This window comes from Scatophagus argus, chromosome 14, assembly GCF_020382885.2.
Source record: "Scatophagus argus isolate fScaArg1 chromosome 14, fScaArg1.pri, whole genome shotgun sequence".
NCBI classification, from domain to species: Eukaryota; Metazoa; Chordata; class Actinopteri; family Scatophagidae; genus Scatophagus; species Scatophagus argus.
In genome coordinates, this window is record NC_058506.1 from 8,930,581 (window position 1) to 8,942,768 (window position 12,188).

The following is a 12,188-nucleotide window of genomic DNA, read 5'->3' on the forward strand; positions in this document are numbered from 1 at the left end:
TACCTGCTACCTGATTTTTAAATGAAATTTCCCCTTTTCAAAAGTCAGTAGCAAACATACATTTGCTCTCTCACTAGCTCTCCCTCTCTCTCTCTCTCTCTTTCTCTCTGTCGCTCACACAGGTGTGTGTATATCATGAATGAGACTGCATCAAAAAAGAGTCAAATGTATCTTGTAGGAAATCACAGTCACACTGTAAAATGTTTGTTAGCAGAATTTTCATACTGTGCCTCCACTTTTCTAGGGGTTTTGTTCCCTGTGGGACTGTTTGCATTTGGCAAATGGTTAATTAATACCTTTGAGACACATAAAGTGTGAATGCTGTGTGGAATCCAGCTAAACCTCCTCAGTTGGTTTGCTTCCCTGCACCTCAGCTAATATTTTCAGTAAAAATTCTTAGTACTCGCATAGCACGGGATCAAAACAACACTGAGGTCATAAACGTGATATATTGCATGCAACACATAGAGAACTGACACTGTGGAATGGGAAAAGGTGTATTGCTCAATATAAATTCTTTTATTCATAAAGAAACATGAGGGTACATTGTAAAATTAACCACTTTTTGTATCATTAAACTACACAATATATACATTAAAAGATGACAAAGTGAAAAGAGGAAACAAAAAATGTTCTTAAAGTCTTAAAACATTTTTTTTATTATCAAATCTAAGGTTGTGTCTACACAGGAGAATAAAATCATAGGTTCCGCAGTTATTTTCCACTTTGAGTTAAAAGTTACTGACTGCTCCATAGCATTGATTTCCTGTGGTTATTGTGGTTTGGCTATGTGTACTTATACGTAACCATAATCCAAACTACAATGCAGTCAAAACATGATTTGTGGTTTCAGTGGCAGTAAGTACTAAATTGTGCTATGATTGTATATTACACCTCACTCTGAAATGACACTGTTGCCCAGTGTAATTCAAAAGAGCTTATTGTATGTTTAACTAAAGTAATAATGGATCAGAAGTCCAGCCTTAAACTTACTAAGTTTCATGGTTGAAGGGAACCAAACAAACATTTAGACACCGAAAACACCTTCTTAATCTGAAATCAGGGACAGGTACAGATTGACTGCCGATGTACCATCTGACGGGCAATCTGCCCCCTACCTTCTTCTTCCCAAAACTGCACATTCTTATGAGTTCACTTTATTTGTACTAAGTAGCAAAAGTAGAGAGACTTCCTGATACGTTAATATGAATGGAAATTGAGAATAATGAAACACATACATAAAAATTATAATAAAGAAAATAAAGAGATTTGTTTGCATTTTGTGATTTCTGAGTGTTCTTGAATGCATCTTTCACCGGCGGCTTCCAGGGGAAGTGACGTCACTCCTTGTTCTGGTCTTTTTGTCGTGTGGTAGCTGCTTCGTAAGTGTTATTGCCCTAAAATTAATCTCTAAAATGCCCATTATTTAATTTAACTTTTTCGATAAATGTAACCTTCAGCAATAATCTGTGTTTGATGGTTCAGAGTCGCCTGGAGAGGTGAAATAGTATTATTCTCCCCCTCAACAGCGTTGTTTGACCAGGTTAGCCTGCTAGCCACTTATTAGCTGTAGTGGCTAGCTGGCTAGCATGTGTTTTGAACTTTATCAATAACTAGAAAACAGCTTATGTGCCTGATAGTAGAGGTTATTTGTCTCACAAAGACACGATAAAAAACACCCGGATATTACAGTTTTTAATATGATCAGCCAAAACGCTCATTGACAGATTAAATTTGCCGTTTACTGAAGCATGTTGCTTAAAGTTCTTTTATCATAGATAGATAGATGACTTTATTCATCCCCGAGGGGAAATTAGGTCATTAATGAATTTTAATTCATGCGTCCGTTACAGAAGTCATTATTACTACCATTATTACAAACTGTAATGAAGAAACCTGCTGCTAAATTACTACACAACCATTTCATCTATAGATTTCGGGATTTTACTCATCCACTGCGGACAGTTTGTGCATGGTTGATTTTTAGGTAGATGGCAGCAGAGCCTGCTGAGGTTTCGTAACTTCTTTTTGGTTAAAACATAGTGGGCAGTATAAAAGATTGTCATTAGACTGGGATTTCAGCTTGTGTTTGTCACGTATGTTGCCACAACAGAGCCATCAAAGATGACTACAGCTGCAAGACCAACATTTGAGCCGGCAAGAGGAGGGAGGGGTAAAGGAGAAGGCGATCTGAGTGCCTTGTCCAAGCAGTATTCCAGTCGAGATCTTCCGGGTCACACCAAGATCAAGTACAGGTCAGCAGGTCTAACGCTGGCGGAGTTCAGTTTGGGGTTTAACGCAGTGTGCTAATGAGTTGAGTTGTTCATGCATCTTCTACATTCCGCTCTGAATATTTATTTTTCTCTGCTCTGCCCTGTCCTCAGGCAGCCTACTCAGGATGCTCCTGAGGAGGTGCGTGCCCGTGACTTCCGCAGGGAGCTGGAGGAGAGGGAACGCGTCGCTGCACGTGAGAAGACCAGAGAAAGGGGGCCAAGGGGTTGGTATTTTGACTGATGTTGGTCTTAGTGCTTATTAAAATGGCTTTTGGTGCATATTTCTGTCCATGTCCCTCATTTACCTTAGGTTTATACCTATGAAAATCTGCCTAAAATACTGCAATGACCCTAATTTTTCAGAGCACACCACATCATCATCATCTTCATCGTCATCTTCAAAGAGACCCAGACTGGATCAGATCCCAGCAGCCAACCTGGATGCTGATGACCCTCTCACTGATGTAAGTGCTTGCATTGCAGGACTTGATCGACACTTAAGTGTTGATTAGCGTTCATTAAGCTCCCTCACCGATTATGCTGGATTGTTTATAGGATGATGAGGATGAGGACTCTGAGGAGGAAAGTGATGATGATGACACTGCAGCTCTTCTGGCAGAACTGGAGAAGATTAAGAAGGAACGAGCAGAAGAACAAGAACGCAAAGTAAAGTATTGTTTTGTACTGGTGTTGTTTTACTAGCTGTCTGATAAGAATCAGGCTGACAGCACAACCAGCAGATGAAGATTGGATTGCATTTGAGCAAGAGCAAATGTTACGTGTTTAGTAATTTGTTTCTTTTTCATCTTAGGAGCGGGAGCAAAAAGCAGAGGAGGAGAGGATTCGTATGGAGAATATCTTGAGTGGCAATCCATTGATTAATTTGGCAGGACAACAACAGCAACAGATGACCCAGAGTCAGAATACGTTCAGGGTCAAGAGAAGGTATCTCATCACAAACACACAACATTTGTGCACACTATGTTGTACTTGAAGAAAAGTGTTCTATTTACTTTTCACAAATCATCAGCGCTTAGTTTGTTAATATGTTTCTAGGTGGGATGATGATGTCGTGTTCAAGAATTGCGCCAAAGGAGTGGACGAAGCACGGAAAGAAAAACGTTTTGTCAATGACACACTGCGTTCTGAGTTCCACAAGAAATTTATGGAGAAATATGTAAAGTAAAGGACTTGCGGAGTGTAAAGGAGTGTGTCTTCGTTTTATTGTTTTGTTTCTTTTTATCTTATTTCTCTGGTCCATCCCTCTGTCCCAGGAATGGTGTTGCCATTCAGACACATAGTGTATTCAAATGCATTAGTATTTGTATACATAAAATGTTGTATATAAAGGAGTTGGTGAGTTACTTCATTGGAATAAAGCTTATGAAAAGTGGAGTGAAATTGCTAAATGTGAGTCAACATCTGAGTCTTTGTGTAGTTTTTTTTTTAATTTCAATAAACAGATTTGTGTTTAAAATGTAAGATTTGTGGCTTGCAGGAATTCTTTGAGAAAAATACATGTCACTGTGGAGAGATCTGATCACAGCTTTGTTTTGTGAGTACTATTTTTGTGTGAATTTAGATCTTAAGACTAAAAATCAGTTCTAAGGGAATGGATTTTTGTTTTTATGTAAACACAAATATAAAAAATACATTATGTGTGTTTGCATATAGATGGATAACATTGACATTTACAATTTAGAGGTGCATGATTATTTTCCCAAATCATAGGTGAGAAGTATGTGAAGCCTTATCATTACGTATCCAGAATGGTGTGAACAATTTCTGCTTCTGAAGTTCCCAACACGATTGTGTAAAATGTTAAGAACAACTCTTTTCTTACTCTGTCTACCCACACACAGTATAAACTTATTGTCTAATATCTATTGTGCTTATGCAATAACTGGCATGAGCAGAAGCAGTAGAACAACCTGCACATTCCAACATGAACATGATTATAATAATAACTTGTGTTTTTATAGTACCTTTCAAGGGACCCTGGGGTTTAAACATATGGAGACAGATGAAACAAAACACAAGAACAGAAAATGATTCTGAAAATAATTGTAGAAATGGTTGCAGGGATTAACAGAATTAACCAAGATCATAGTGTTCAGGGCACAGGTAGATTTTCAGTTTTTTTGAAAATGTCCATGTATGCAGTATTGGGAATCTGGAGAGAGTACTAAAAGGTGCCCTTGAGCAAGGCATTTAACCCCCTTCCCCCTCCAATTTGCTCCCAGGGAAGAATTTCTGAAAAAGAATTTCAGTGTATGTAAAAAATACACTGACAATAAAGATTTGAAGTTTAAATGCTCACATTCAACCTTTAATATTTAAATGCAAACAAGATATAATTGTGAATAAAAATATGTTTTGGAGTAAGTGCAGAAAGAAGCACCATTGAATTACAGTGCAGTGGATGTAGTCTTTTTTTACTTAGTCCAGCACAAAGTGGATTAATAAAACCAAAACAACAAAACCACAGAAATGTGTCACCTTCTGAATTTTAAAAGACAGGAAACTCGATTATGTGCAAAGATGTAGTAATTTAGTAAAGTAAAACAATTTGAAATATGATATTATCTACTTTCTTGTGCATAGCAGCCCCTGGCTTTCCTTCTGAAATATTACTCAACAAAACAGGGTTTGTTACAGCTGCATCAAAACACGAGCATCCTACATATCGCAATGTTTAAAGAGTAGCGAAGGCAGCATGCGACAAGTCGATATTCCAGTCGGCCGGCAGGTGGCGCCATCTCCGACAATCGCTCCATTGTTTTCGTGACAGGGATAGGAAGGCTGCTGGGAAAAGATGGCAGCTTCCTTTTGTGTGTGGGGATTTACAGTACTCCGAGGAGGGATTTAAAGACATTCTTCAGTGGAAACACGAATCTCCATCGCATGCTGTGGATTATTCAGACACTTTGGGCAGGAGAACATGGAGAAGAGCGGGAGTATCGACAGTTTGGGATCGAAACGCTCCTCTTCCCGACAGCCAAGTGTTGATTCATTGTCCAGGTAGCTGAGCCCACCACAACACATCGCTGCTCAAGCTAGCTAAAAGTTTTGAAAGCAGCAGAAGCCTATATATTTATCTTTCACCATTTAAGGTAATATGTCTAATATTAATACAGTTCAGAAGTGACTGTTTAACCACAAATAATGTAAAGAGATGGGCAGACTGCCATGAAACGATTACTGATGATGACAGTAAATTAGGGCACCAGTTAATGGCTGTTGTCTTTATCGGCTGTTGTTCTTTTCAGCCAAAAGCTCGAAGAATCTTTTACACCGTGAGATGTGAAAAAGTACGCAAATGTCCGCGGCAAAAATCCTGAGAAATGTCATGTATTTGCATAGTCAACCTGTCAAACAACTAAGGTCCATCTACCAGCTACATTATCGACCGATGTGTTGATTATAATTCCGATCAGTTTATTGTTAATGTTACAAAACATCAGAAAATGCTGAAAAAAAAATCCTCCTCACATTTTTCAATTGCCCAAACTAACTCCTTCAAGCTACTTGTTTTGCCCAAGCAGCAATCAAATACACAAATATTTACAAAGTTATAAAACAGAGAAAAGCTGCAGATCCTCCTATAATTAGAGGAGTAATACCAGACACTGATAACAACTCCCACACATAACAAAGTATAAAAACTGAAAAGAGGCTCAGACAAAGTATTTCCTCTCATCGTTTGTCATGTTATCTCTCACCAGTGCTTCCACTTCTCGCTCTGACCGGTCTGCTCAGGCCAAGCCCCCCTCAGCTATGTCCTCTGAGTCTGTGTCCACCTCTGCAGAGCTCTCCCCGGAGCTCAGGGTTAGTAGCCTTCAAGTACCTCACTGAGATCCTGCTGTTTTGCTAATTACTAATGATAATGTCTGAAAGGTGACTCTCCTCTTTCCTGCACCCTCTAGGTTAAACCCAAAACCCTTGCCAAGGTATGCTACCTCATGAATTATATACTACCCAACATGTGCCTTTGAATATGATTTACCTTATCAAGTTTACGAGACTGCTCCACATTCAGGTCTGTTTTCTGTGTAATGTCTTCAGAAGGTGCTGAGAGATTCAGACAAAGAGGAGCCACAGTTGCTTCCAAATGAAACGGTGCAAGACATGGGTAGGCCGATCACAGCTCCAGTCAAAGCAGCTTGCCTTGCCTGCATTAGTATGTGTGCAGGCAGAGCAGCTGCTTTCCATATTAAAACCATTAGTAATATTTGCTTTACTTTGCTAAATCACTACTGTATGTTTCTTCTTGTGTTAATCCACAGCCCAAGACGTCACCTACTTCTGTCCTTTCATTGGTGCACTGAGGGGCACAGTGACAGTCACCAACTACAGACTTTTCTTTAAATGCATGGACAGGGTATGATTAAGGGGAAAAAAAGCACTATAAACATTTCAAAGGAATCATTTTTTGTTGTTAATAAGTGGTTTGGTTTTTAGGAGCCAGCTTTTGTGCTGGACCTGCCACTTGGGGTGGTGAGTCGTGTGGAAAAGATAGGAAGTGCATCAACCCGTGGTGACATGTCCTATGGGCTGGTTTGCAAGGTGAGTAATGTCTGGAATAAGTACATTTGTTTTTATGGTGAATTAGATGTTTACGGATTACACATTCAAGAGCCTTCAGATGGCACAGTAGATGACAGTTATACAGTGCTCAGGTTAAGGCTCATCCTGCTCTGTAAACAAAAGTGTCAGAAATCATTAGGAGTTAGCCTGTCAACAGGCTTCATGTCCACACTAGCATCCTGTTACCACACGTAGTGTCTTTTCTTTCATATTTGCATACCACTGTTGACCCCTGACGTTGACCATGAGCTGTTACTCTGCCTCTGCACAGGACATGCGTAATCTACGATTTGCTCACAAACACATGGAGGACACACTCAGGAAGTCCATTTTCGAAGTGCTGATGAAATTTGCGTTTCCTGTTTCCAACGGACTGGTGAGTGATTCTCAGCTGCACAGTCTCACTGTAGCTCAGCGCTGTCTACTGACTGAACAGCTGAACAGTTTCTCTCCCACTCTCTGTAGCAAATCTTTGCCTTTGAATATGGGCAAGTCTTTCCTGAAAACGGATGGAAGGTGTATGACGCTATCTCGGAATACAAACGACAGGTAGTTGAAAGCTACATCGTCCAGCTGCTTGGCTTAATGCCAAAGGAAGCATTTCAGATGGGTTTCCTGTATGTTTTCACAGGGTATACCCAACGAAAGCTGGAGGCTAACAAAAGTAAACGATCACTATGAGGTTTGTGACACCTACCCATCAACTCTTGCGGTGCCCGTCAACATCCCGGACGAAGAGCTGAAGAGAGTGGCTGCCTTCCGTGCAAAAGGAAGGATACCTGTGAGTCTGGAGCATCCTCTCACGGGCAGCTCACCTGTTGGACTGCCTGTGGTAATATTTTGTATTACTCTGTGTGTAGGTGTTGTCATGGATTCATCCAGAGAGCCAGGCAACGGTGACACGCTGCAGTCAGCCCATGGTTGGGGTAAACGGGAAGCGCAGCAAAGAGGATGAGAAATACCTCCAGGCGATCATGGATGCTAATGCTCAGTCTCACAAACTCTTCATTTTTGATGCCAGGCCTAGTGTCAATGCCGCTGCCAACAAGGTTTAACAGATTTTTAAAAAATATTTAAAAAAGCAATATGTGAAAAGGAAAGAGAGATTAGAGATTTTTTTTAATCTTCTCCAGATGAAAGGGGGTGGTTATGAAAGTGAGGATGCGTATCAAAATGCTGAGCTGGTGTTCTTGGATATACACAACATCCACGTGATGAGAGAGTCGCTTCGCAAGCTCAAGGATGTGGTCTACCCCAACATTGAGGACTCCCACTGGTTTTCCAATCTAGAGTCCACTCACTGGCTTGAGCACATCAAGGTGAGCATAATGCGGGGTCTCAAACAGGCCTGAAATCCATTAAATGAATTTTAGGCCTCAAAATGTTGACTTTAACAGCTCGGAAAATTTGATTTGATTGCAATGTTAACATCACTTTGACCCAGTTGCACCTGGACACTGCGACCCGCAACTGTGAACTAAGAGATTTATTAGATGACTAAAAGAACTAATTCTCAGCCTCTTAACCATGTTGTTTATGTGTGTGTTTGTAGCTGATCCTGGCAGGAGCGCTGAGGATTGCAGACAAGGTGGAATCTGGGAAAACCTCAGTGGTGGTGCACTGTAGCGACGGCTGGGATCGCACAAGCCAGCTCACCTCACTGGCCATGCTCATGCTGGACGGTTACTATCGCACCATTCGTGGCTTCGAGGTGCTGCTTGAGAAAGAGTGGCTGAGCTTTGGTCACCGCTTCCAGCTGGTAAACAGACTTTCATGCACTTTCAGTGTTTAGAAACCACATAATGTACGGTTGCCTGTGCAGTTGTCCATCACTGATTGACCTCTCCTCTTTTGTCATTTCTTTAAGCGTATCGGTCATGGTGACAAGAACCACACAGATGCTGACCGCTCACCTGTTTTTATTCAGTTCATTGACTGTGTCTGGCAGTTGACTCGGCAGGTAAGCAATAAGTGGGGCTGATATGTAGAAAAGTTCTTCATGATGATACTTGGACACTAACAGAGCTGTTTTTAATGAAGTTTCCTGCAGCATTTGAGTTTAATGAATACTTCCTGGTCACCATCCTGGACCACCTGTACAGCTGCCTGTTTGGGACATTCTTGTGCAACAGCGAACAGCAGAGGTTGAAGGAAGTAAGTTATGTTTGTGGTTGCTGTTACACAATGAGATATGAGTGAACTATTGGAGAGAGTGTGGAGTAGAGAATCTGTCTGTATGGATCCTTTGTCACTGCTGAGACAACCACATGTTGTATTTTCCAGGAGATTCCCAAGAGGACGGTGTCATTGTGGTCTTACATAAACAGCCAGCTGGAGGAGTTTACCAATCCTTTGTATGTGAACTATTCCAACCATGTACTCTTCCCTGCAGTCAGCTTACGTCACCTGGAGCTTTGGGTTGGTTACTACATCCGCTGGAACCCTCGTATGAGACCTCAGGTGTGTTACACAGTCTGTCTCTTATTTAAGACCTGACATCAGTGCTTTTAAAGGGAAAACTCCATATGTGCTCCAGATGAACAGTTAAACTTCAGCTTTATGCGCACCTGTTTTTTCCTCACCCAGGAACCTGTTCATCAGCGCTACAAGGAGCTGTTGGCGAAGCGTGCCGAGCTGCAGAAGAGAGTGGACGAGTTACAGCGAGAGGTGACCAATCGGTCGGCCTCCTCTTCCTCTGAACGGGCGGGATCCCCCACGCGCTCCATCACTCCAGTGCAGACCTTCGTTTGACACAACCTTTTTGGTGGACACAGAAGCTGAGTCCCACCTGTGAGAAGGTGCCACACAACAGTAATCACTAGGCCACACCTGGTGCCTCAAAGGACCTGTGTGCTAAACTTCCTCTTGGGGTGACACGCCATATTCATACACCACTTCATAGAATCTGATTATGCAGATTCCTGTATTTGCGTCCCTTACAGGTCATGTATAGTCTGCTTGCAAAAGAAGAGGGTCTGTCTCAGACTGCTTCACTACAGCCATATTGTACTCCATTGTTGAGAGGACGTGTAACCAGAATAGTGAGTACTGTTAAGCATATCGACCTGCCTACAATCAGTGTTGATAATTTTGAAGTACACTAAAATACATAAAATATGTATGCCTTATACACTTAATAGGAACACTCTTTTCATTCCTTCACACTGCAGATGTTTGTTCCATATTGATTTAAAAGCAATACTGCAGAAATAATTGTGAAGGTGTACTTTGCTGCAGAAATGGTTTTGAGCCCAAACCTGTGGTACAAAAACCAACAAAATGGCTCAGGAGTTGTCAGATATTCACAAATGTAGCTAAAGGGCTGTAATGTTCGCTTCTAATAGTAAAAAAGAAACAGTTGGTGGGTTGTCTTCCTGAGGCAGTTTAGATTGTTGTGACCAAATGTAATTTTGTTCATAAACATGTAATGTGTCATGTGTGGCATTCCTCTCATTGAGTGAGTTAATTTTTGTAAGTTTCATTTTTCTGACAGGTTAACGTTATTTATTATGCTTTTTAGTCCGGACTTATATTTATGGGTCACAAACACACTCTTGTTTCATGTCATAAGTTGATTAGAAATTTCCCCTTGCAACATTAATAAGCTACATGTAATATACAATAGTTCATTTGTCCCAGTCAATAATTATTTACTCTAAATGTCTGTGTGTAAGCGTTTCTTACAGACGCTTTTGAAAGCTAGTATCAGCCAATATTGTTTTTATTAGGCCACAGAATGTGTAACAATTAATCATTATCTGTGCCTTTCTCTGAATGACTGATTGGGAGAATAACAAGAGAAAAGTGTGTGCGGTCTTTAAATGCCAAGGTTAAACGGTATCTACAGTGTTAGTTAGGCTTCCCTCTGCAGTTAACACAGGACTTAACTTCAAGGATCCAGTACAGCTTGTCGCATTAGTCCAATTTGAAATGGTAGCAGAACCCCAGTGACATTAGCATTAATTATATCTGATTTTGAATCTGATCAAAAGAGTGCCTTTTATTATATATTAAGAGTTATGAGTGAAATATACAGCTTGACTGTGTTGGAAAGTAATATTAGACTGCAATGGGTCTGAAAACATTAGCATAGTCATGTTCAAGTTGTTGTCATAATATTAACTCAGTAGCCTTAAATTGGCTCTAAGGCGTCCTTTACCCATGAACAGATTTATTGTTCCCTTGACTTTTGTTGTTTTGATATTCTACAGACAACAGCAAGGTCAAACTGTACTGTCAAATGTCAGAATGTTAAACTAATAAAAAATCCTGATATTGCGTAGTCAACTTTTTGTGAAACACTTTTTCTACTTCTATTCCTGCGTCTCTTTTGTTAATCAACAAGCAACTGATTCTAAAGTGTAAGTAAACAGACAAGAGAGGAAACGGAAAGGTGGGAGAAACACAGTATGCTGAAGAGGACAGTAAACGTTAAGGTTGATAGAAGGTAAACTGATCCAGGAGACAGTAACTGATTTGGGTTCATCCCAGGAGATGGGTGAAGTAGTTTTTAAGGCACAATCTAAATCAGTTCAATTCGGAAGAAAGTTTTAACCTTAGACAGTAACGTCTGACTGATGGGCATGTATAACATCCAATAATATTGATGTACAGCAATGAAAAAGGTCTTTTGAAATGTTGTCACAAATCTGTACTTCGTCTACAGAGATTGACAAGTTTAAAACTGTAAAATGTCCTGCATCACTATTTCTTTGAGGCAATTGCTACAAGAAAAATCTTTCAAATATCAGTTCTGGTATCAGTCTAAAACAATCCTGTTGGCCTATCCTTAACAGATCTTTTAATTAAGGTAATAACACAACACAACCGTATTTTAGTTTTTTGGATTCTTATGCTGTTTGAGGCCTTTTATTTCAGTAACTTATGTAAACACATTAGTGAAAAGGACAGATAATTTTAGTTCTGATCAGGTCAGCAACAAAAAATACTGATGTTCATTTCCTGTATGTATGTGGTTTGATTAAACAAAGTTTTGTTATTCTGATATACTCCAGGCATTGCTATATAATAAAACCATATTGTTTTTGGAACGGAACTTGCAATAAGAAGTTGAAAATGACCATTGTTAGTAGGATACAGTAGCCTATATCATACAGTATAGTATATTCATTAACATGACATCTGATATGCAGTAACTGATGTGCTGACACAAAATTATAAATGGAATTTTATGCCCTCAAAACAAATTATGAATCAACAGTAAAGGTATCCAGTAAGTATAAAAAGAACAGCCTACACAGCCACTGTAAGAGTCTCACTCATGATAATTTATTTCAGGGCCTGGAGTGCTTTTTTTTTTTCAATGAT

At 40.0% G+C, this 12,188-nt stretch overlaps 2 protein-coding genes across 4 annotated transcripts; both read left to right on the top strand.

Annotated features, from left to right (window-relative positions):
• Positions 1 to 1,285: 1,285 nt before the first annotated feature.
• cwc15 (CWC15 spliceosome associated protein homolog) lies at positions 1,286 to 3,682 on the top strand. 2 transcript variants are annotated; one of them, XM_046411673.1, is made up of 7 exons: positions 1,286 to 1,382; positions 2,114 to 2,255; positions 2,385 to 2,497; positions 2,637 to 2,737; positions 2,829 to 2,939; positions 3,085 to 3,218; positions 3,330 to 3,682. In XM_046411673.1, the coding sequence occupies exons 2-7, from the start codon at positions 2,125 to 2,127 to the stop codon at positions 3,457 to 3,459; spliced, it is 720 nt and encodes a 239-aa protein (XP_046267629.1). In that variant the 5' UTR covers positions 1,286 to 1,382; positions 2,114 to 2,124; the 3' UTR covers positions 3,460 to 3,682. The 2 variants fall into 2 exon arrangements, with proteins under 2 accessions (XP_046267629.1, XP_046267630.1); XM_046411674.1 differs by having other exon boundaries at positions 1,374 to 1,499.
• A 1,346-nt stretch (positions 3,683 to 5,028) lies between these two features.
• Positions 5,029 to 11,145, top strand: mtmr2 (myotubularin related protein 2). Of its 2 annotated transcripts, none has more exons than XM_046411386.1 (16): positions 5,029 to 5,294; positions 5,999 to 6,101; positions 6,200 to 6,223; positions 6,339 to 6,405; positions 6,560 to 6,654; positions 6,735 to 6,839; positions 7,132 to 7,236; positions 7,326 to 7,409; positions 7,492 to 7,641; positions 7,721 to 7,909; positions 7,994 to 8,179; positions 8,413 to 8,619; positions 8,728 to 8,820; positions 8,901 to 9,014; positions 9,144 to 9,320; positions 9,447 to 11,145. In XM_046411386.1, the coding sequence occupies exons 1-16, from the start codon at positions 5,215 to 5,217 to the stop codon at positions 9,609 to 9,611; spliced, it is 1,944 nt and encodes a 647-aa protein (XP_046267342.1). In that variant the 5' UTR covers positions 5,029 to 5,214; the 3' UTR covers positions 9,612 to 11,145. The 2 variants fall into 2 exon arrangements, with proteins under 2 accessions (XP_046267342.1, XP_046267343.1); XM_046411387.1 differs by having other exon boundaries at positions 5,253 to 5,386.
• Positions 11,146 to 12,188: the final 1,043 nt, after the last annotated feature.